General features: G+C 36.5%; 1 protein-coding gene across 5 annotated transcripts in view; it reads right to left on the bottom strand.

Annotated features, from left to right (window-relative positions):
* Positions 1-21,595, bottom strand: part of LOC127813520 (uncharacterized) — a 29,712-nt gene extending 8,117 nt beyond the window's left edge. For 3 of the 5 annotated variants that reach the window (XR_008026112.1, XR_008026111.1, XM_052354532.1), the window contains exons 1-2: positions 21,250-21,595; positions 14,656-14,722 (exon numbers count right to left, since the gene is read on the bottom strand). Coding sequence is in view for 2 of the 5 variants with exons in the window: in XM_052354532.1 (XP_052210492.1) it covers positions 14,656-14,722; positions 21,250-21,495 (313 nt within the window). In the remaining 3 variants the exon portion in view is untranslated. The remainder of the gene's footprint in view (positions 1-14,655; positions 14,723-21,249) is intronic. The other 2 variants (XR_008026110.1, XM_052354531.1) reach the window with 1 other exon arrangement.
* Positions 21,596-24,494: the final 2,899 nt, after the last annotated feature.

Below are 24,494 nucleotides of genomic sequence, written 5' to 3'. Positions count from 1 at the left end.
CCACCCTCTAGACCTTTGGACCATACTATAAACCTTAAACCCAATGCCGAGCTAGTTAACATTCGTTCATACCGATACCCCCCAAAACAAAAGGCTGAGATCGACCGCATGATAAAAGAAATGTTACACCAATCAGTTATCAGACCTAGTATCAACCCATATGCCACTCCTTTACTCTTAGTCAAAAAGAAAGACGGCAGTTGGCGGTTTTGTATTGACTACCGCCAACTCAACTCTCTTACCATTAAGAACAAGTTCCCTATTCCCATCATCGAGGACCTATTAGATGAGTTACATGGGGCCAAAGTTTTCTCTAAACTCAACCTCAGTTCGAGGTATCATTAAATCCATATGAACCCTCAAGATATCTATAAAACAGCCTTTAGAACCCACCAAGGGCACTACGAATTCTTGGTAATGCCCTTTGGATTGACTAACACACTCGCAACCTTCCAAGTACTCATGAACTAGATATTTGAGCCTTACCTACGCCAATTCATTTTGGTCTTCTTCGATGATATCCTAATTTACAGCCCCAATTTTCCTAAACACCTAGAGCACTTAAGGACAACTCTACAAATCCTCAGATTCAATAAGTTGTTCATCAAGAAGTCCAAATGTGCCTTTGCACAGACTCAGGTGGAATATCTTAGCGATGTTATATCTGAAAAGGGAGTGAGCATGGACCCTCAGAAAGTGGCAGCGATGACTACTTGGCCAAGGCCGACGAACGTGAAGGCCCTACGGGGGTTTTTGGGCCTTACAGGCTATTACAGAAGGTTTGTTAAAAATTACAGCATCATCAGCAAGCCATTAATTGAGTTGTTGAAGAAAGAGGGGTTCCTTTGGGGTGAGGAAGCTGAAGCCGCCTTTGACAAACTAAAGAAGGCCATGAGTGAGGTTCCTACATTGGGCCTCCCTAATTTCAACTAGTTGTTTGTACTAGAGACCGATGCCAGCAATTATGGGGTCAGAGCAGTGTTGGCACAAGGGGGTAGACCACTGGCCTTTATCAGTCAAGCTTTATCACCAAAGCACTTGGGCCTCAGTGTGTACGAGAAAGAACTACTCGTTGTCATAATAACGATAAAGAAGTGGAGGCACTATTTGGAAGGGAGTAAAGTCATTATCCGAACAAACCATGAAGATCTAAAGTTCCTATTGCAGCAGAAACTCCATACACACCTCCAAAGGAAAGGTATGTCTAAACTAATCGGTCTTGATTATATTATCCAATATAGGAAGGGACATGAGAACAAAGCAGCAGATGCCCTTTCCTGCTGCATGGAAGAGGGGACTTCGGCGACAATCACTTTTGACCTGAATGGTATTTGGAAGTGGCATCTAGTTATGTGAAGGAAGACTGGACCAAAGAGCTGATGGAGCAATTGACCCTAGACCCAACTAGCAAATCAGGTTATTCATTAAGGAATGGATTGCTAAGGTGCAAAGAGAAATTGGTGATTAGAGATGATGAGTTGCTACGAAGGAAGATCTTGATAGCCCTACATGATTCTCCTATGGGAGGCCGCTCAGGGGTTCAGAGTACTTACAACAGAGTCCATCAATTGATCTATTGGTCGGGGTTGAAGAAGGCGATGCAAGAATACGTGAAGGGCTGTGACATTTGCAGCCAGTGTAAGCATGAGAACATCTACCCCCCAGGGTTGTTACAACCGTTGCCTATGCCGGAGTAGGCTTGGTCAAGCATCAGCATGGACTTTGTGGAAGGATTGCCCAAGTCAAAGGGCAAGGACTACATACTGGTAGTCGTGGACAAACTTACGAAGTACGGCCACTTTCTAAGCCTATCACATCCCTTCATGGCCCAAGAAGTTGCGCGGGTGTTTCTATACCAGGTGGGTAAATTGCACGGATTGCCCCAAGTCATTGTGATAGATCAAGACAAAGTCTTCACAAGTCTACTTTGGAGGGAGCTAATGAAGTCACTGGGGGCACAACTCCATATGTCATTTGCCTACCACCCGAAAACAGATGGACAGACAAAACGGGTTAATCAGTGCCTTGAAACCTATCCCCGGTGCGTGTGCTTAGTGCACTTGATAGGGTGGCACAAATGGCTACCCTTGGCACAATGGTGGTACAACACCAACCACCATTCCACCCTAAAGATGACTCCGTTTGAGGCACTATTCGGGTACAAACCACCATTGCTACCCGTTAGTGGAGGTCCTAATTTGGTGGCCACAGTTGATGACTATTTGGATTAGCAGCAACAAGTCATGCAAACTCTAAAGAAGGAATGCGCAAGTGCCCAAAACCGGATGAAGCAGTGTGCTGATAAGAAGAGTAGCGAACGATCCTTCTCAATTGGGGATCGGGTATATTTGAAACTGAGGCAAGCACAATTAAGACCTTCTCTCCAAAGGCAGTGACTAAACTCAATCCCAAGTTCTATGGGCCTTATGAGGTGCTAGCCCGGGTGGGAAATGCGGCGTACAGACTACAACTACCAGAAGAGACCTCCATCCATCCAGTTTTTCACGTATCTCAGCTCAAACCCTCTCCAGGCAGCAGCCCAATGAGTGTTACCCTGCCCTCGGCAGTTTTAGGGATCCAACAAGCGGCTGAACCTATAGCTATTGTGAGCAAGAGAGTGATCTACAAACAGAAACTACCCCTTACACAAGTGTTGGTGTGATGGTCCACCCTAAACCTGGAGAACAACACATGGGAGTACTTACCGGACTTACTCCAACAATTCCCAAAGGCGGTAGGACTACTCTAACTCTTCTTGAGGACAAGAAGAATTCTAAGGGGAGGGGAATTGTCATGTGATAAGGGTAGCCGTGTAATAGCCTATTAGAAGAAGGGTAATAGTGTAATAAAAGGGGCAGGTAGTTAGAAGGATAGAAGAATGTAGAAGATTGGTAGTTAGCAACATGTAATTCAAATATTGGCACCACTCCTCAAAGAGAGTATATAAGCCAACACACGCCGCTAGAGTGGGCATCATTGAATACAATTGGATCTTATTTCTCTCTCTCATATTCTCTCTCAACTCTCTCTCTCTTTTTCTCTGTATTTTCTCCCTCTCTTTCGATTCACAATTCCCGCGCAATTCATCCTGAATTGAGAAAGAATTCCTTGTTAGAATCGAGTTTTGACAGCATTTTGATTTTGATAACTTCGGGAAGGAGACGAACCAGTAAGAAAAAGCGATTTGAGTGCTTCCGTTCAACATCAAAGCTTGCAGCTTCATGATAGAGGTGAAAAATGCCTTAATAGCTTCTGTAATGGATTGCAACTTCAGTGAACTATCTGCAAAAATATTGCACGGTGACTGATGATGTTGGAAAAGGTTCCAACTTGCTTGCAAGGGTAGGCAAGGCTCCTGATTGAAGCTCTGAAGATTTTGCAATGGTGCAGCAGTGACAACCCAAGGTTGTAAACCAGCAAGGAGTTCCAAATCAACTCTAAAATTCATGGAAGTTGCCGTTGACTGGTGTGAAGTTTTTAGTGAAGAGGAGAAGCATCATCCAAGGCTTCTGATGCTTCAACATTGGCTAGTTGAACAAATCGAAGGTTTCAATGGCTTGGGTAGTGATCTTTACTCACTGTGAGAGCATTTTGAGGCTCCCAAAAGGTCAGACAAGGATTCCAACCGCTTTGTCACGAGTTGCCATGGCTTGAGGATCTCCTTCAACGAACAATGATGGCACTGGTGCTTCTAATGGACGCTGATGAGTTCTGTTGCTGCTGTATGCTGTTGTGGCGAAGGCTCCTACTATTGATGAAGGTCTTTGATGGTTGAAGACATTGTTGTTGGTTTTTTGAAATCTTCTAGGGGACTGTGAAGACTTCCAAACATCCTTTGATTTCTACTGGAAATTCTCAATTCCGAAAACTTATGAAAACTGATGAATGTAATGGCAAAGTAGATGGAAGCTTAGGGTCTAGGATTTCTTTGATATCAAATTTGATGTGGAATAAAACAAAAGTTTGCAGAAAATCAAAGAGAGAGATTGGAGAAGAATGAGAAGAAAGTAGGGGGAAAATAAGAGAAGAGAAGAAGAAGAAACAAAAGCTGTGTGTGTGTTTGGGGGGGTGGGGGGGAGGGGGGGGAGAGAAAATAATCAGGAGCGTAAATCAATCCCTGTTATTCAATAATCAAAAGCATTATCTAGCAAAAATAAATCAAAAGCATTTTGTTTTTCCTGAATACATCATTCACCTAATTTTGTAAGCTAGAATCCAATCCTAAGTTCCTAACTAAAGGCAAAATCCTACCAGGACTAAAACATAAATGAGCTAACTATAATAAAAGATAAAACCTAACTAAAAGATATAATCCAAACAAAATATGGTAATACATAATTCAAAATACTAAATATCTTATCAAACATTAAAATTTAAAATCCTTATTTCTCATCATTTAGCCAAGCACTTCATTTCTCTCCTGTATTTCCCTTCAAACTTGATGATCACTTGGAAAATAGAGGTGATAGCTACAAAAATGGTGATATGAACTTTGATGGTCTCCTCCTGTAATACTACTGAACTAGAAATCCACTAGCTGAAAGCTGGGAACTACTTCCTCCTTTTACTGTGCATAAAAAATCACTTCTCCTTTTTCTTCTCCTTATCCTCTACTGAATAGCCAGTTGGGGCTGTCACCCACGCCCCCTCCCCACCCGCCTTTAGCAGTGGGACTGACCATGAACCCTGGACCTTTGGCCTAAGGAACACATTCAACTCAAAAATCCACCCATTATATTTTTACTGAAAAATCTCTAAAGAATTATCTTCAACAATATCATCAACGATTACATAACTGAACTAACAAAGAGAGTAACCCTAAAGTAAGTCCACTGACACTCCCCCAATCTGAGTCGAACTCTAGGTCTGTTGCTGACTACCTGAAGCATCCTAGGTGGACTGGTGAGCTTACAGCTTAGTGATATGAAATCAGCATTAAATAGATCATATCCAAAATATAGTATTTTCCATATAGAATGTTTCATTTCCAAATATTCCCAATGCATCATTCAAATGAACAGTAACAATCTGATGTCACATGCATGTACAAAGAATGTGCATGTACTCAATTCATCTCAAATCTCAAATATGATAATGCACAAAATAGATTTAAAGGGAATCAATATCAAATCTTAAATCTCATATATCAAGTTTTTCTCTTATGGGTTTAGCCCCCCCCAAAAAAAAAAAAAACTCTATGGGTAATATTTTGGTCCAGTGGATCCACATCTGTCTCTTAGTCACCTTGGCTCCACAGAAGAGGACGGGTCTTTTTTCATTCATCATGGTCCCTTTCAAGCTTGCACCATAAAACACATTTTTGTCATACTTCTACAAATATCTCTTTTTCCAATATTTTCTCAGACATATATTTTTCAAGAGAATGATTCCTTTGCAAACATATCTTTTTCTAATGTTTTCTTAAATGTATTTTTCATGGTTCTCAATATAACAACTTGTTCTCAATTTGTTTGTAAAATTCATTCAAGTCATATATAACAATTAAGAATTGAGAACATAAAATTTCATGCCAAAACAATTTATAACCAAGCATGAGAATAATTTTTCCACATATTGCAGAATAACCATTCACCTGGTGTTTGTTCATTGCAACTCTCCAAATCTCCCTTTCTCAATATTAACCTGCAGTTGTGTTTTCGCTGGTAATTTCATTGCTTCTTCCCCCTTTTTTTTCTTCCTCTTCAGTGACTCTCACACACACACCCTCCTTACCCCTCATGCACACTCACACAGCCTCATCTGCACCTCTTTCTTTTTCTCTATCTCTTTCTTTCTCTCAGTAAATCTCACACATGGACTCATCCCTTTCATGTTCATCTTCAAACAATGAAGCCCTTTTATTTACAAGGCCTTGCCACCACCCAAGCTGTAACGACCGGAAACTTACACAAATGCTTTGATACCAACTTTGAAACGACCATAATTTTCACCTTGAAAAAATTTCAACAGCGGAAGCAGATTGACAAAAATTACACATTTCGGGGGCTCATATCAGCTAAACAAATCTAACAAAACACCCCATCTGAGCCCCCGTCCACACTCACCTCCAAGGATCTTTTAGGTCGGGAGAGCACCGTACATATGGCTATCTGCAATGATTTGATACCATTAAACTTGACCTCGAACTTTTCCTTACTTAACCTGGAATGATGTTAAAAACAACGTGAGCCACAAGGCTCAGCAAACTTATCTGAAACAAATGGGCATCATAAGAATTTACATCCCGATAGAATCGCAAGCCTAGCATTGTCAAGGCTTCCCATATTTATTCCCACGTCATGACAGAAGTTATTGCCTATATTCATTATACTTTATGTCACGTGCCCATGCAAGGTTGCATAGCAATATGTTACACATGCACATCTAATATCATAGCCTTTAATACTCATTAACCATAAGTCACCCTCTTTGCATGGCAGCACATCCTGCCCGGACCTCACCGACACAGCGATAGCAATGCCCTCGCACCGAGGGGACAAATACCTATCATAAACTTCGCATATATAAAATATCATGCATGATCATATGCAACTCACACCACCATGTATATGCAAGGGTTTTTACACAGTGGTTATGGGAATATTTATTCAGGTAGTTCCAGGCAAAAGCTCATATTTTCCATGTTATGCAAATTACGTCATTGAAACCATATTGGTACGTTCTCAACCCATTTACGGCATCAGGTATTAGCCCCAATATTTGCAGGCCGACATATTGATATCTCATATGATTCCGGAGTCAAGATATGAACCCCTATACCATGTAAGTATTTGTACCACTTTACTTTCGGGATTACAGGTGATGCACTTCGCTACTCACATTATTGACTAATCCAGCATATTCGATAATATTAAATATTAAAGGAGCCTGGTCAGTTGACCGCCACAATCGTATTGAGTATTCCCAATTCTCGAAGAATCTAACCCACATCGGTTCAGTATCATTCCCAAAGAAGTAGGGACAATACAAAGCCCTGTGGCAGTTAGAAATAAATATCCCCAGGGATCACATATTTAGTTTAAACCCACCGTCCACAGATTCAACAACAACTCACATATTATACAATGGTTACCATACGTATTTACATAATTAATACATGAAACCGAATCATGGTAAGGGAGAGAATAAATTATGGAAAACAACGGAGACTTGCATAGGGATTACAGAACATAAGAAGAGGGTAAAGAGCTTGCCTTCAAATAACCGTTTCTTGTCCTTTTTGCCTTCCCACTACGAAGTAAAACGTTTCATAGGAAGATAATAAAATTACAACTCATAATAATCAGATCTGATCATATGAAACACATGATTTAGCCGTAAACAATTTATAATTTAGCCATACAATACTGTTAATAATTTTTACCCACTTACCTGAAATTCTAAACACTGAATAACTTCAAAAACATTTTGATTTCTCTACCATTCTTGTTGTTGATGGCTTCATCTTCTTCCTCCCATTTCTCCTCAATTTTTCCCTTCATATTTATAGGCATTTCATGCCTCGACAGCCAAGTCATTCTCACATCCCTAGGCTAATCATTCTAAATTACAAAATAATTGCATTTTGAATTGAAGAAGCTGGACGCATGGCTTCTCAAATCTTCCCATATATATAGGCAATTTGACTTGGGCACCAAGCTTTTGCCCATTGGATTGACCCTCCTGATTTCCACCCGACTTTCTGCCCACAGACTTCAAGCCACACATATATATGATTTATATTATAAAATTCTTTCTATGTGCCTTTCACCCGCAGCTTCTCATCCTTGATTACGCCCACTAATTTCATCTAATTTGGAGCCCATTGTTTTATGCCATTTGCTCACCAAGCACAAATACACATACATATAATATTATATTATGGCCAAACTTGGCCTTTACGCACAGCACACACATGCACTTATAATATATATTATCTTATTATATTATGTTGCTTTCCACTCTCTTTTTTATGTGATTCAATGTGCACCCAACCCACAGATTCTCATCTATGGGTTCACGCCCACTATATATATATATTTTATATTATATCTATATAATATACTATATAAAAATTATTCACTAAAAATCTCGTTTAAGTATTTATTTAATTACTATTATACCCTAGCATTAAACTAATAATTATTGAGATACTTAAAACCCGAAATTAATAACTCCGAGTTACTCAATAGGGTCGATTTCACCCCCGCACTTTTACAGGACCCTTGTTTCATCCTGAAACCAGCTTAGGGTTGATCGTCACAAAAATTCGGAGCCCCCTCAAAGTTCCGTTGACTTCCCGGGAGTCCCCTACGATGATTCAGTTTTTTGACCTAAATCAAAGCTGTACTGAAAATTGTCTTGATTTCAATTTCTTTTAATACCATAAATTTTGACTCAAGATGCTCGTCACTACCATATCATTTTTCTTAGACATCTAGGGCTCCAGGGCACTCCCTGCAGTCGATTCGATACTGAAAACTATAAGGAAATTATATAACCCAAATTTAATAATTTCATAAATATTCCAAAGTAAGATAATTAATTACCTATTTCTCCAAAGCAAAATAACTTATTATTTTCTTCTAAATTCTCAAACATTCATTAATTACCTCAAACACTAGAATTAATAATTGCTATTTGTCTCCAAAATTCTGGAATGTTACAATTCTCCCCCCCCCCCCCTTAATTGAATTTCGTCCTCAAAATTCGTACTCGGTCTATTTCCTCGAGATACATTCACAACTCCTATGATATTACCCAACATCTCCTTTAGGACACTCCATATCATCATTTCCCAGTATCTCACCCGACGTCTCACGCCATAGGGTCACTTCCTAGGTTTTGCCTATACTGGTTCATATTACACTTACCGAGCTAACTACCAACTCAACCTTCTTACACTACCCATGGCTTACAACCGAAACTTGTCACCTGTCATTACCCCTTGACTATCGGGTTCTTAGCCCAACTATCATCCAATTGCCAGACATTACTGAGTCACTGCCCAACACGCCATACGTGTACTTATCCCAACCTCCGCTCTAATACCAACTATATATATATATATATATATAGTGGGCGTGAACCCATGGATGAGAATCTATGGGTTAGGTGCACATTGAATCACATAAAAAGAGAGTGGAAAGCAACATAATATAATAAGATAATATATATTATAAGTGCATGTGTGTGTTGTGCATAAAAGCCAAGTTTGGCCATAATATAATATTATATATATGTGTATATATGTGTATGTGTGCTTGGTGAGCAAATAGCATAAAACAATGGGCTCCAAATTGGATGAAATCAGTGGGCGTAATCAAGGATGAGAAGCTGCGGGTGAAAGGCACATAGAAAGAATTTTATAATATAAATCATATATATGTGTGGCTTGAAGTCCGTGGGCAGAAAGTCGGGTGGAAATCAGGAGGGTCAATCCAATGGGCAAAAGCTTGGTGCCCAAGTCAAATTGCCTATATATATGGGAAGATTTGAGAAGCCATGCATCCAGCTTCTTCAATTCAAAATGCAATTACTTTGTAATTTAGAATGATTAGCCTAGGGATGTGAGAATGACTTGGCTGCCGAGGCATGAAATGCCTATAAATATGAAGGGGAAAATTGAGGAGAAATGGGAGGAAGAAGATGAAGCAATCAGCAGCAAGAATGGTAGAGAAATCAAAGTGTTTTTGAAGTTATTCAGTGTTTAGAATTTCAGGTAAGTGGGTAAAAATTATTAACAGTATTGTATGGCTAAATCATAAATTGTTTACGGCTAAATCATGTGTTTCACGTGATCAGATCTGATTATTATGAGCTGTAATTTTATTATCTTCCTATGAAACGTTTTACTTCGTAACGGGAAGGCCAAAAGGTCAAGAAACGGTTATTTGAAGGCAAACTCTTTACCCTCTTCTTATGTTCTGTAATCCCTATGCAAGTCTCCGTTGATTTCCATAATTTATTCTCTCCCTTACCATGGTTCGGTTTCACGTATTAATTATGTAAATACGTGTGGTAACCATTGTATAATATGTGAATTGTTATTGAATCTGTGGACGGTGGGTTTAAACTAAATATGTGATCCCTAATGAAATTTATTTCTAACTGCCACAGGGCTTTGTATCGCCCCTACTTCTTTGGGAATGATGCCGAACCGATGTGGGTTAGGTTCTTCGAGAATTGGGAATACACAATATGATTGTGGCAGTCAACTGACCAGGCTCCTTTAATATTTAATATTATCGAATATGCTAGATCAGTCAATAATGTGAGTAGCGAAGTGCGTCACCCGTAATCCCGAAAGTAAAGTGGTACAAATACTTACGTCGTATAGGGGTTCATACCTTGACCCCGGAATCGTATGAGATGTCAATATGTCGGCCTGCAAATATTGGAACTAATACCTTATGTCGTAAATGGGTTGGGAACGTACCGATATGGTTTCAATGACGTAATTTGCATAACGTGAAAAATATGAGCTTTTGCCTGGAACTACCTGAAAAAATATTCCCATAACCACTGTGTAAAAACCCTTACATATACATGGTGGTGTGAGTTGCATATGATCATGCATGATATTTTATATATGCGAAATTTATGATAGGTATTTGTCCCATTGGCCTTTGAGCGAGGGCATTGCTATCGTTGTGCCAGTGATGTCCAGGCAGGATGTGCGTGTGCTGCCATGCAAAGAGGGTGGTGTATGGTTAATGAGTATTAAAGGCTATGATATTAGATGTGCATGTGCATGTGTAACATATTGCTATGCAACCTTGCATAGGCATGTGACATAAAGTATAATGAATATACGCAATAACTTCTGTCATGACGTGGAAATAAATATGGGAAGCCTTGACAATGCTAGTCTTGTGATTCTATCGGGATGTAAATTCTTATGATGCCCATTTGTTTCAGATAAGCTCGCTGAGCCTTGTGGTTCACGTTGTTTTTAACATCATTCCAGGTTAAGAAAGGAAAAGTTCAAGGTCAAATTTAGTGGTATCAGATCCTTGCAGATAGTCATGTGTACAGGGCTCTCCCGACCTAAAAGATCCTTGGAGATGAGTGTGGACGTGGCTCAGATAGGGTGTTTTGTTAGATTTGTTTAGCTGATACGAGCCCCTGAAATGTGTAATTTTTGTCAGTCTGCTTCTGCTGTTGAAATTTTTTCGAGGTGAAAATTATGGTCATTCCAAAGTTGGTATCAAAGCATTTGTGTAAGTTTCTGATCGTTACAAAGTTGGTATCAGAGGATATTGAGGCGCAGATCTATTCCTTATGTAAAGGTCCAATGATAGTATCACAGTCCAGAAAAAGCTACATGGGAACTAGAAGAAGAAATGGAGCATTCCTTCCCTCAGTTGCTTGAATGACCAGGTACGAATTTGGAAGGCCAAATTCTTTTAAGGGGGGATAATTTGTAACGACTCGTTTATTTGTAAATTAATATAAAGGAATTAAGTGAAGAAAATTAAAATTTATCAAGTGAGTTTTGGTAATTATTCAAAATTTTTCGAGGTCATTATGGAATATTTGAGGATTTAAGGAAAATAATAGTTTATGTTATTTTGAGGACATGAGTAATTAATTATTTTGTTTGAAAGTATTTATGGAAAGAATAGAATAAATTAATTTGGGTAAGTTTTGGAAGTTATTGGGGTTAAAGAATAATTTTGGAAGTTATTGGGGTTAAAGAATAATTTTGGAAAATGGATGTCACTTTAAAAACTAAATGGTGAGGATTATACCCAAGGAGAGTAGGCGAGATGGTTGGAAGTGCCAAAGAGGGAGGGGAGGTCGCGGGATCGAACCCACGGCCAGGGCCGACCCAAGGCATAGGCCTATGCCTAGGGCCACAAAAAATTTGGGGCCCCCAAAAAAAGACAGCACCCCCCCCCCCCCCTCTTTGGGGCCCCCCCAAAAAATACAGCAACCCCCCCCCTTCACAAAGAAAAATACAGCAGCCACTTGCGAGAACCAAGCACCCTCCCCACCCCCAAAAAAAAAATAATAATAATAAAAATTGGGGGCCTCCAAAAAATATAGCACCCCACCCTCCCCCAAAAAAATTTATTTTCGCCTAGGGCCCCACTGGGCCTTGGGCCGACCCTGCCTGCGGCCAAGTAAATTAAAAGCTGGGTTTTTGAACCCTATTGCACGCCCAGGTGCAGCCACACGGCTACCACCCCTTGCCACTTGTCCAGCCACATTTTTTTTCAAAAAAAAAAAAATCATAATAATAATAATAATAATTTTTAATGCTCCCATTAGCCCTACGTTATTGCCTTCCCTTGGCCTATAAATAGGCCATGACTTTGAGTGAAATGGAAGATTTTGGGGGGAAGGTTTTGGGGAAAAATTAGGGAAAATTTTGGAGAAATTAGAGAAAATTCTGCCGTTTGAGTTTGGGCTTGACATAGACAACCCCGGTATGCTACAAGGATTAAAAAGACATTTAAGGCAAGTTTTTCTTCCTCTTTGTTCCATTTAAGAGGCAAGATCTCAGTTTTCTTATTAATATGCAAGTTCCAATCTCTATCATTGTTATTGCAAGTTCTTATTCCTATTTTGGCAAGTTTAATTCTTTTTATGCAAGTTCTTTGCCTATTTTACAAGTTCAGTTCATCTTTTCTCAAGTTATGTTTTAAATTACAAATTCTATTCTCTATCTCTTGTTATTGCAAGATCCTACCTCTTAATTTTATAAATGACAAGTCATTTTCCTATTTTACAAGTTATTTCCCTTTGCTAGTAAATTATTCCACGATTTACATTTATACTTATTGAGTCTCAAATAGGGTTTTGTATCACCGTATCTTTCTTTGGGAATGATACTTTATTGAGGACATGCAAGGGTTTAATGTTGTCTTGCATGAATGTTGCCTTGTTGTGCTTATTGCTTCGTTAATCACATGTCAGTTATATACGAGAAATTATTACAAATATGCATGTTATGATAATGCATGAAGCATGTGCATGAAAATGGTTGTTTAAAAATGTGTAAAGGCCTCATGATATGCGCAGCGGATGAGTCCGCAGGATATATCCGCAGAGAAAGTATTGAGCTCAAAATTGGACTTCGATCCCAGGTTTATGATATGGACTTCGGTCCCAAGGTTTCAGACTTCGGTCCCATGGTTTGGACTTTGGTCCCATAATTATGGTTTTTAAAAGATTGCATATGAGCATGGATGCACGTTTCATCATTTTAAAGTACCTTAAATAGCATTCATGTCTCTTTTGCTTCTCGATACCCATAACTCTTATGCTCGCTTTCTTCCAGTTATACTTACTGGGCCTTGTGGCTCATGTTTGCTTGCATCATTCCAAGTAAGGGTAAGGCTAAAGTAGAGAGCAAGCCAAGTGAATCAGGATCCAATGGGTAGCAGTGTGTACAGAGTTGCCTCAATCAAAGGTCCTTGGGGGGTGTTTTGTGGTGTGTAATATTAAGTTATGCTTGTTTATGTTTTAGGTTGTACCCCTAAGGGGATATGGTGGGTTTGTGGACCCTAATGAGATGTGTAATATTAAGTTACGTTTATGGGTATATGGACCCTAATGTATTTGTCTACGAGTAAGAATGTATGAGTGTGGCTTCCGTTGTCAATATCAAGAAGGATGTGTAATGTTTCTAATTGGTTTGGAATTTATGTCATCTTTCTTGTGTGTCCCTAGTTAGGGGCTCCTACACAAGCCATTCTTTTTGTTCATTCTTTTTTTTTTTTTTCCCATTTTCTGCACTGCATTTTAGCTCCTCTGTGTTGAGGTAGCCATCCTTCTTTTCCAACCTATGTGTGTATATGTATTTAGTATATAGATATATCACTTGCTTCTGCAGCTTATTATTGAAGCAAGTGAAGAAGGAAATTTCTCCTTTATTTATTTCTTCTTATTATTACTATAGCTATCAATCAACTTCCATTCCGCTACAATTTGTACCCCATATTCATTCTCTCTCTACCTAACTGGTTGGTCTATTTCCCATATTCCAGATTTCTTATTTGCCATCTTTTATTCAAGTTGTACATTCAATAGGCCAAATTAGATTCACCCACATTCGTTGGTGGGTCAGCCCAATATCAATAGAGCTTTGTACAATTTGGGCCTATTATTTACTTTTGGACTTGTATATCCACCACAACTACATAATAATAACAGCCCACTTTTAGCCTTAATCCTGTGTTGTTCAACCCAATAAATTCTCTAACTCGAGTTATTTAATACTATGTTTCCTACTAGTTTGCATATTTTTCATTTATATATATATTTGAAGTATTTTCAGGACAATCTTTTGAACCTTTTGTCTAGATCCCGTCTTAAGTGCCTGGAATTACCATTTTACCCATCTCATTTCATACCCCAACCTTCAATTCTTTTTAATTGATCCTATTTCAGTCAACTTCAGGCTTTACATAGTTGGGGTGTCACAAGTTGGGATTGGGGTTGGATAAAGCCTGTAACCTCTGAACACCTTAAAAGAAAAAATCACAGTAGATTGCAAGTCAACAATCATGAACAAAAATGATAGATGGGTATCCCCTATTCATGACACAAAAAAAGTGAGAAAAAATATCTTAATTTCACTTCCATCACAAAGCATTTGAGTTCATGAAAAAGATTAATATCTACATTTACCACCATCTCATTTACCACATTCTTGAACTTGGCCTGCAGCATCATTGAAGCATTGCATATGGTTAACAGAACTGCCAGTTACCTGAAAATTATTAAACTGTACTGTCAGAGAGACACATTGTCATTGATATAAAATATCCAATTTTAATTAAATCCAAATTTCACAGAGAAGCCTAACAGGATTCTCATGCGGAATTTATCAAACTGAGATATACACTTTGTTAGAATCTTTAATATTGCAATATTCATGAAAAAAATCCCTTAAATTTTAGTATTTATAAAATATGTAATTTATAGAAGGTACAAATATGCTTGAGTTCGAGACTAAAAACACAACTTGGAAGACTGAGGAACTCGCTGAATTTCAAACATGTCATTGGGTGTTCAAAGGACACCGCATCAAAGTGATTCAACCATGTATCAAACAAACTATGTTTAGCAACCTCATAAAAAAGATTGATCAGTCTTGAGATCCCAAAAGCACCTTAGCAAAAAGTTGGTCTAGAGATTTGATTCCAAAACACCCTTAATCAACTATGGTAATTTGCTTTCTAGACCCCAACCTTTTATAAACCCTGAAATTATGTATGTGCATTCTCTTAAAAGTTGCTAGTTTCAGAATGAATAGAGAACACTAAATAATAGAGAGCTTGCTTTCAAGAAAGAAAAATGTTCCCACGTTACAGGGGTCATCATCATCATCATCATTAACTGCACCTTACCCTAACCAAGTTAGGGTTCATAATGTCAATTGACTTCTAAAAGTCACATAACAACACAATTCCATGCAAAAGAACAGTGTGACAAAATTTAGGCCGTATACCCTTCCTAACACAACCCTCTAGCAAGGCATGATGAGATAAAGTTCTAACACCATCTTCATATAAAAAAATTTCAAGAGATGGCGATGAATTAAAGATAATTTATATGGTCATGTTCTATCACATGGTTGATATTGTAAAACCAACATGTACAATATGGAAACGTGACTATTGTATTACAAAGGTGTCAATAACAAAAGATGTCTTGAGGGTACTTATATAGCAGTGACAACATTCAACAAATGCAAGCAACAGTCATAACAGATTATGCTGAGGAAGAAGGTCACTCTTTAGGTTGTGGGCTATAACACTGTTGAATTGGGTTGTGAGGCATCCATTTTTGTAGTGATTTTTACAGTAATTGTTAGATCTGCTGTAATCCTTGGTGGTTTTCTTCCTTACTTCCCCAACTTTTGCATAAAACTTTGCGCACTTTATTTAATTTATCATCTAGCTTGCACATTAGCTCAATTGTTTACACTGCCAATAAATTGGCATAGCAAGCATCTAGAGCATCTGCAATTGATAACGGAGCATATCATGTACTTAACTTTTCAATATTGAATTTCTCAAGGCAAAGCTAATGCAGGACGAACTGTGGAAGGAATAAGCAGCTGATAGTAGGCTTGGTGATGTGCTTGCTGTTGTAGTGGATTAGTGTTACATTATTACTCTGTTGTATTGTTATAACTTTGTTAGGCGGTTAAGGCTAAGTATATAAACTTAGCCTCATTTCAGTTCTCTGTAATTGTGTTTTCATTTTCTAATCAATAAGGTCAACGAGGTACTTTTTCTTCTCTCGCATTTTTCTTCTTCTCCATCATGAAGCTCTTGTTTCATGGTATCAAAGCCCTAGACTAGCACCAATGGCCTCTAATCCCAAGTTCAGTTCTTCTTCTCTTCCTCATTCTTCTTACACTCTGTCTTCAGCCACACAATCTGATTTCTCAGCAATGGCAAAGGCATTCAATTTTCTACCAAATAAGTTGGATTCCGAAAATTATTTGTTCTGGAAGGCGCAAATCTGGACCACAATTAGGGCGTTCAATCTACTGCCTTGCATCAACAAATCTCCTCCTCCATTGAAGTACGTCTCCAACGCCACCTCCGATCACGATGCTCTGGTTGTCAATCCTGAGTATCTCAATTGGATCAAGTCAGATCAACTGTTGTTAGGTTGGTTGTTTTCTACCATAGAGAAATACGTTTTTGCATAGGTGATTCATTGTGAATCATCTGCCGATGTATGGACAATTCTTGAGAACCTTTATTCACAACAAACTGTCGACAAATCATTTCAATTGAAGCAACAGTTAAAGTCTATAAAGAAGAATGATCAGTTTGTTAATGATTATATTTTGAAAATCAAGACCATAGGACATGCCCTATCTACTATTGGAGAACCTTTAAATGATAAAGATTTGTTGATTGCAATTCTCAATGGATTAGATAATGACTATGAAATTGTTGTAAGTGTTATTACCAATCAAATGGATGAGATTAATATAGAAAAAGTTCAATATTTGTTACTAATGCATGAGCAGAGGCTTGCTGCCAAAAATATGTATAGTTTGTTTGGTCTTGATTCTGGTGTGTTGCCATATGTGCATGTGAATCTTGCATCTCAATGGTCTAGAAATGGGAATGGTTCTAATAGAGGATGTTTTCTCAATAGAGGAGGTTCTATTCCACGTGGAGGTGGTTTTAGAGGAGGAAAAGGCCGTGGTAGGTCTTCTGGTAGAAGGATATCTATTGTCAATTGTGTGGGAAACCTGGTCATTTTGTGGATAGATGCTATCATAGGTTTGATATAAACTTTCAACGTACTTCAAGCCCGAATTTTGTCCACAATTTGGTAGGGGTGGTGGTGTATTGCAGTCTGACCTAGGCGCCTTTATAGCTACTCCCACTGGTTCTAACAAAGCTTTCTTGACTGAGTTAGGGTCTGCACATGGGACTCACTATGGTTATTTGTCCCAACCTTCAGAGACACAGTCTCAATCCTCTTCATTTTCATCCTATCATGGCGAACCTTCTTGGTTTGTAGACTCCAAAGCTACAAACCACATTACTTCCAACCTTAACAACCTTTCACTTCATTCTTCATACAATGACAATGACAAAGTTGCAGTGGGTAATGGTAAGAAGCTCTCTATTTCTAACATTGGACTTAGTCAATTGTATACTCAAACTACTCTCACTTCTATCATTTCTTTACCTAATGTGCTTCATGTTCCTATTATGAAGAAGAACCTCATCAGTGTGTCTTAGCTTGCTAAGGATCATAATGTGATTGTTGACTTTCATTTTGATTCCTATTTGATCAAGGACAAGGATTCAGGGCTAGTGCTACTTCAAGGGATCCTTAAAGATGGTTTCTACCGACTAGCTCCAGTATTTGCTCATGCTGAATCCAAGGACAGGTTTTTGTTCCTGTGTAACAAGCTTGGTCTCAAGCTGTCACCTATGTATCGCAGCCATGTTGTTGCTCTAGACAGTCTACAGCCTACAGATAGTCTACAGCCTAGTTCTTTGTCATCTGCTATGGAGTCTGATTTGAGGGGGAATGTGGAAGGAATAAGCAGCTGGTAGTAGGCTTGGTGATGTGCTTGCTGTTGTAGTGGATTAGTATTACATTATTACTCTGTTGTATTGTTATAAACTTTGTTAGGTTGTTAGGTGGTTAAGGCTAAGTATATAAACTTAGCCTCATTTCAGTTCTCTATAATTGTGTTTTCATTTTCTAATCAATAAATCAGCGAGGTACTTTTTCTTCTCTCGCGTTTTTCTTCTTCTCCATCATGAAGCTCTTGCTTCACGCACAGGAGAAAAGGAAGAGAAAGAAATCAAGGAGGAGGAGGCACAAGGAAGGTAATCTATCAGGAGAAGAGTTCACAAAGAAAAGACTGGCAAATCTGAAGCAGAAGCAGCAGATGAGGAAGAAGATAAAAGAAGAAGAGATGCAAGGGGGGAAAAAAGGCAATCTGCAGGGACAGGAAACAGAATGCTATGCAGAAAGTAAGAGAAAGAAGAGAAAAAATAAGAAGGAAGAATATGATAGAAGAGAAGACCAGCAGAAATAAAGCAGTAGGAGAAATTGAAAGGAGGCAGAGGAGGAGAGAATAAGCAGAAGAAGGATACATGCAGCATTGCAGCAAAGGAAGGAAGGGAGAATACAGAACTCTAGCTCTACCAAATATTCAATTCTTATTCATTCTAAAAAATAATAATGTCGAATTACACCAATAAGCCAAATATGTAGGCTTGATAAGACTTCTAAAATAATTAAAACTCTTCCAATTCCAAAACTACTATTACCTTGGTAGCATAATGTACACCACTTAACTTCTACCACATAATCTACTATAAGTCCTAATAAAAATACAAATGTGTTAGATAAAATCAAAAACTCCTAGGTACATAAACTTACACATTTATTTGTTATTTTGTTAGTCCCAATCATCTTGATTATAACAAAATCTTTATAGACATTTGAGGAGATAAACCACCAAAAAGTAGAACCCATACACCAATCTTTTAATTTATTAAGTAGCTCACTTTCAATCACTGTACCAAAAAGCCAAATTCAATAAACACACAGTTCAGGTCTCCAAGCACCTGCACAAACATTCCCTAAATTAAATATTCCACTATTATTCATGCTGAAAATCCTCAGCGACTAGCAAATCAACAACAATATCAAACCTTAATTCCACTGAGTAGAATTGGCTACATGAATTTTTATTCACTGATCATATCCATTCGTAACCATATTTTATGTAAGACCATCATATCTCATGTTCCATGTTATACAGAGAGTTTCCAATTTTTTTTTCCTTTTTTTTTTTTTTTTTTTGGTTTTCCCACTAAGTTTCATCTACTCTCCCAACAAGTGCATCTATCAATCATCTTATCATTTATACAAATCTTAATCACATTTCATACATCTTATTTTCAATAGACATTACTCCAACTTTATTATGACTAACCCCATTTATACTTCTGTCCTCTCTTGTATGGTTACACATTAACCATAGCATCCGTAGCTCTATTATGCTTATATTTAAACATGTTAGTTCTTAACTTCTTAAAATTTCATGTTGCATAATAGAGCTAGTTCTATAGCCTTCAAATCAAATTTCCCTTTTAATTTTAGAAACTTACCTCCTACAGACCCTTGGTGCAACAATAAGGTTGCTCCATTCTGACTTTGAGGTCACAGGTCCAAGTCAGCAAACAGCCTTTTTGCTAAACAAAGATAAGGCTGCACGTGATTGACTTTCTCCAAAGCCCACAATGCAGGAGCTTCATGCACTAGGTTCACCTTACATGTATCATGCAAAATATTGGGAACCCTTCTTCACTTTGACTATCATGTCGCGATTCTATGAGTAACATCCTCAAATCTTCCCATCTTTTTGAGCAATTAATCCGAGATATCTAATTTGGTCTTTCTTATAGTAACTTAAGTCCCACCACAATATTATTCACACTTCTATTTTTTATTAGATTTACATTTTCATATATTTAATTCTCAATGTGCTCACCTTGAACCCTTTAAAATCAAAGGCGCCTTTCATTATTGAAGCTTAGTATTAATGCTTTATTTACTAAATTCGTTTGCCACTAGTGGAAAGAGGTGAATAATGCAGATATGTAATCCAATTGCAAATAAAGGGGGTTGTTAATAATCCACACAAGACATTCCCACTGACCAAATTAAGGAAAAATGATTTGCAATTCCATGTCGTCTTGGAAACAAATAAATCGCCTGCGTTTCCTTCATTTCCCTTTCATTTCCTTTTCATTAGTGTCTATCCCTTAATCTCTCTTCGTACTCCTTTTTTTCTCTTCCTTATCTTTGTTCTCACAAATCCAATTCCAAGGTCCAAGCACCAAAAATAATGCCTAACTAAACGCAGACTGTTGGAAAAATTATGGTGGTATGATGATAAATATGTTGCAATAACTCAAAGATTTCAAGGCATGAAAACTCGTTTTTCTTAAGACTTTGTTTGTCCCAAAACACAATGCACAAGAGATCCAAACAAGCCTCCAAAATACAATGGAATCAAGAATAATGTTTGTTGACAAATGTGCAATTTCCAAAAACAAACCCGAATACACAAAAGTAATAACAAACACAAGAAGCTTTGTATTCTAATTCTACAATAAAAGAATACAAAGAGTTGCTTTTTGTATGCACAAAAATTATAAAATTTTATGTAAGAATGTAGGAAAAGAACAAGGAGAGAGAAACCATATGAATTCTCAAAAAAAATTTATCGAACAACACATCAATCTATTTATAGATAATGTTACAACCTTTCACCAAAGGTATAATCATTCATATGTATTACAATCCTTCACAAAATGATATAACTAACTCTTGTGTGTTACAACCTTTTATCAAAGGTACAACCCTTTGATAACCCTTTATCAAAGGTACAACCCTTCACCAAAGGTTATAATCACTTAAATTAAATTTAAAACAAGTGAGACACAACCCTTTATAATCTTTCATGTGTGTAAGTAGAATTTGAAATGTTACGACCTCTAGTTTCTTGACTTTGATCTCTTTTCAAACAAGCGAAAGGTTATAACCATTCTTTTGAAAATCTCTCCAGCACAGACACGCAGAGATTTGCGTTCTGGTCCAGTTCAAGTCAATACCAAAAGAGTAATAACAAATCAACAATTCGACGCGAGCAATTACATGAATTCAATTCAGAACAAGATTCCTATGGACAACAAGAAGCTTGAAGAAGACGAGGAAAGTGACAGTGACCTCGGAGAGAGCCAAGCGGAGAGAAGCGAAGAGAGAGGTGAAGCTCTGAGCGATCGCCGTCGAGTCCCTCTCGACGACCTCGAGGGCCCTCAGAAGTTCCTTCTGATCGAACGGCGTCGCATTTGCCTTCGACTCGCCGTTCCATTCTCGTCCGCCTTCTTCCTCTACCTCGAAATTCCGGTGACGCCCCGGCGGATGATTGGGATTGGTTTCTGAGACAACTAGGGATTCAGATTCAGTTTCCATTTTCCCGCAATTTCCCGGCGGTGACAGCAGAAGAATCCCAAAACAGAAACACACTTCCACTTCCCCTCGAGCACAAGTGAAATTATAAATATTATTTCTTTGCGTCGGAGGCACCAAATAAGCAAATTATTGTGAGATGTTATTTAATTAATATTTGTTATGCATTTAATGGCAACAATGCACGAAAACAACTCGAGAGCGCTATTTCGATATTTCTAAAATATTTTCGTTTTTACAAAAATTAAAAAAATAAACATTTTTATATCATTTCTAAAATTTGAAAATGTTCCGAGACTATTTCATAATGTTAAAAAATATCATAAACACATTTCTAAATTATAAACGCATTTCTGTCGATGAAGAGGATAGAGACATAATTTTTTGTCTTAAACTCAAAATTTTTTATTTGTTCCATAATTTATTTGAATGCATTATGAAATTTATGTTTATTTTTATATTAAATATTTTTTTAATTTTATATTAAAAAATATATTTACAAACAAAACCGTTATATTTTTTTTTATTTACATTTTTCTCTTTTTTACTTTTTCAAAAAACATCATTTTCCTGTTTTCGTTTCGTTTCAAATCTGCTTACCATTCTCGTTTCTGTGCAACCTAGTTTAATTGCACAATAGATTACCTTATATAGAGTATAAATGTTATTTTGACACTTAAATTTAACGCTTGTGATATTATTCTATATTAATATTTTATATTATATGTTGTATCAATGTAAATGTGCGAGGTATCATTACGGAATATCAATAAATATGTCAAATTTAAGTGTTTTAGTAGCATTTTCATATATAGAGTTATCATTATGAAAATTTCTTTTGACAAACAAAAATGTTATATTGATACAACACAAAATATGACATATTAATGTATTAGTGTCACTAAAATGCCATAATTAAATGTCCAAATAGCATTTCCATTTGACAAATGCTTGTGGGTGGTTCGTAATGCTAAAGACAATTATGGAAAATTTTATGATAGTTACGGGCACTAGTATTTAAACAAGTTGATGATCATTCTACCTATGAAACGAAACTATTGTTTGAACATTGAGTTATGATATATTTGGTGACATTTATGTATTAACGTGTTATACTTAATATAAAAATACATATTAATATACGAGAGTTACAATTGAGTGTCAAAATATGCTCATACAAAAAGGCTAAATTTATATTTTTGTCCCTATACTTTTAATGTTTTTTCATGTAATCACATAAACTTTCTATTATTTCAATTACACCCTTATAATTATATTTTTTAGTCAATTTTATTATTGTATTTTGATATATTTTTCAATGGTAATTCAAACTTTTTGTTATTTCAATTTCACTTATGTACTTGCATTTTCGAGTTAATTTAACTTTGCATTTTCGTTGTGCAAATTTAATCATTTTTTTTTATTTTTACATGTCAAAGTATAAGGGTTAAATTGACCTAAAAATACAGATATAAGACTATAATCGAAATAACAAAAAGTTCAAGTTGCCATACCAACAAAAAAAAAAGTCAGAGAATTGTGGTTAATTAACCCAACAATGCAAGTACAAGAGTATAATCGAAACAACAACAAAATTAGGTAGTCGCATGAAAAAAAGGTAAAAGTATAATGACAAAAATATGGGCTTGACCCATAAAAAAACATTAACAAAATATAAGGCGGAATACATATTTTGGCACATGTACTTGTGTGTTTTTTTCATTTAGATATTTAAACTTTTTGTTATTTCAATTACACTATTGAACTATATAATTTTTAGTCAATTACACTCATAAACTTTTTGTTATTTCAATCACACCCTTGAACTGTGCTTAATTCATTGTCCTTAATAAATTTGTCGAGATATACAATTAACTCGAAATTTTGTAGTTTAAAAATGTAATTGAAATAATAAAAAATTAAGTATTTAAATAAAAATATATATAAAAATACAGAAGCTAAAATATGTAATTGGCAAAATATAAATGTGAGTTTCATTCTATTTATTCACTCCAATCCTTGAATAGAAATAAATAGAAAGATTTTTTATTTATTTTAATTAAATATTATTATTATTCTCTCTCAATAACTAGATAGATGTTTATTTTCTTATTTATGGTTGTTTTTTTTAAATAAATTGTTCTCATGAGAACTCAATCTACATTACAGTATAGATGCTAAGAATCCCATTCCCAAGCAAATTCTGATGTCCTTATGCCTATCCTCATTCTTTATAAATAAAAAAATGAAGAGAATTGCTTTAATTTTTAACTGGCTTTGTAGTCAGGGAGAGGTGTGCAAATAATCGGTTCGATTATTGAAATTCATTAACCAATTAAACCAAACTGATGAGCAAAATTGAACCAAATAGATCGATTAATTTGGAAAATCAAACTAACCAATAACTCAAAAAACTGAAGTCAAACTGTATAAATCGATCAAACCAAATAAACACCAAAAAAAAAAAAACTAAAGTAATGAATAAAAATCGCACAAAATCAAAGAAAATGACGTCATTTTATAAATATCAAATTAATATCTTTTTAAAGTTTGATCGGTTCAATTAGTTCGATTCTTTTAACTAAAGGTATACAAAATTGTTTATTCATTTATAACAATAAATTCCCAATCAAGTTTTGGGATGACTACATTAGTGTAGTTTTTATTAAATTTGGATTTAGGTCAATACAAATGACCTAAATCATCGAGGCGAAAAGAGGTTTATCCTTTTAGGTATATTTTTTTTGTTTAGAATACAAAATGATATTCTATATTAAAACAAATGAAATCAAATTTAATAAAGACGTGAAAGAAAAAACAAATGAAGCCAAACATTAAATAAATAAATAAATAACTTTTTAAAAATAATTTAACAAGATATTTTGATTTTCAAACTATTTAACAAAGTACCACACTTATTCCAACTTAATATGCCACGTTGAGATGTAAGTCTTTTAGTTAGGGGTGTCAAAAAATATTCGAAAATCGGTGAACCGAACCAA

This window comes from Diospyros lotus, chromosome 11 (genome assembly GCF_014633365.1).
Source record: "Diospyros lotus cultivar Yz01 chromosome 11, ASM1463336v1, whole genome shotgun sequence".
NCBI lineage: Eukaryota > Viridiplantae > Streptophyta > Magnoliopsida > Ericales > Ebenaceae > Diospyros > Diospyros lotus.
This window is presented reverse-complemented; position numbering and strand designations above follow the sequence as displayed.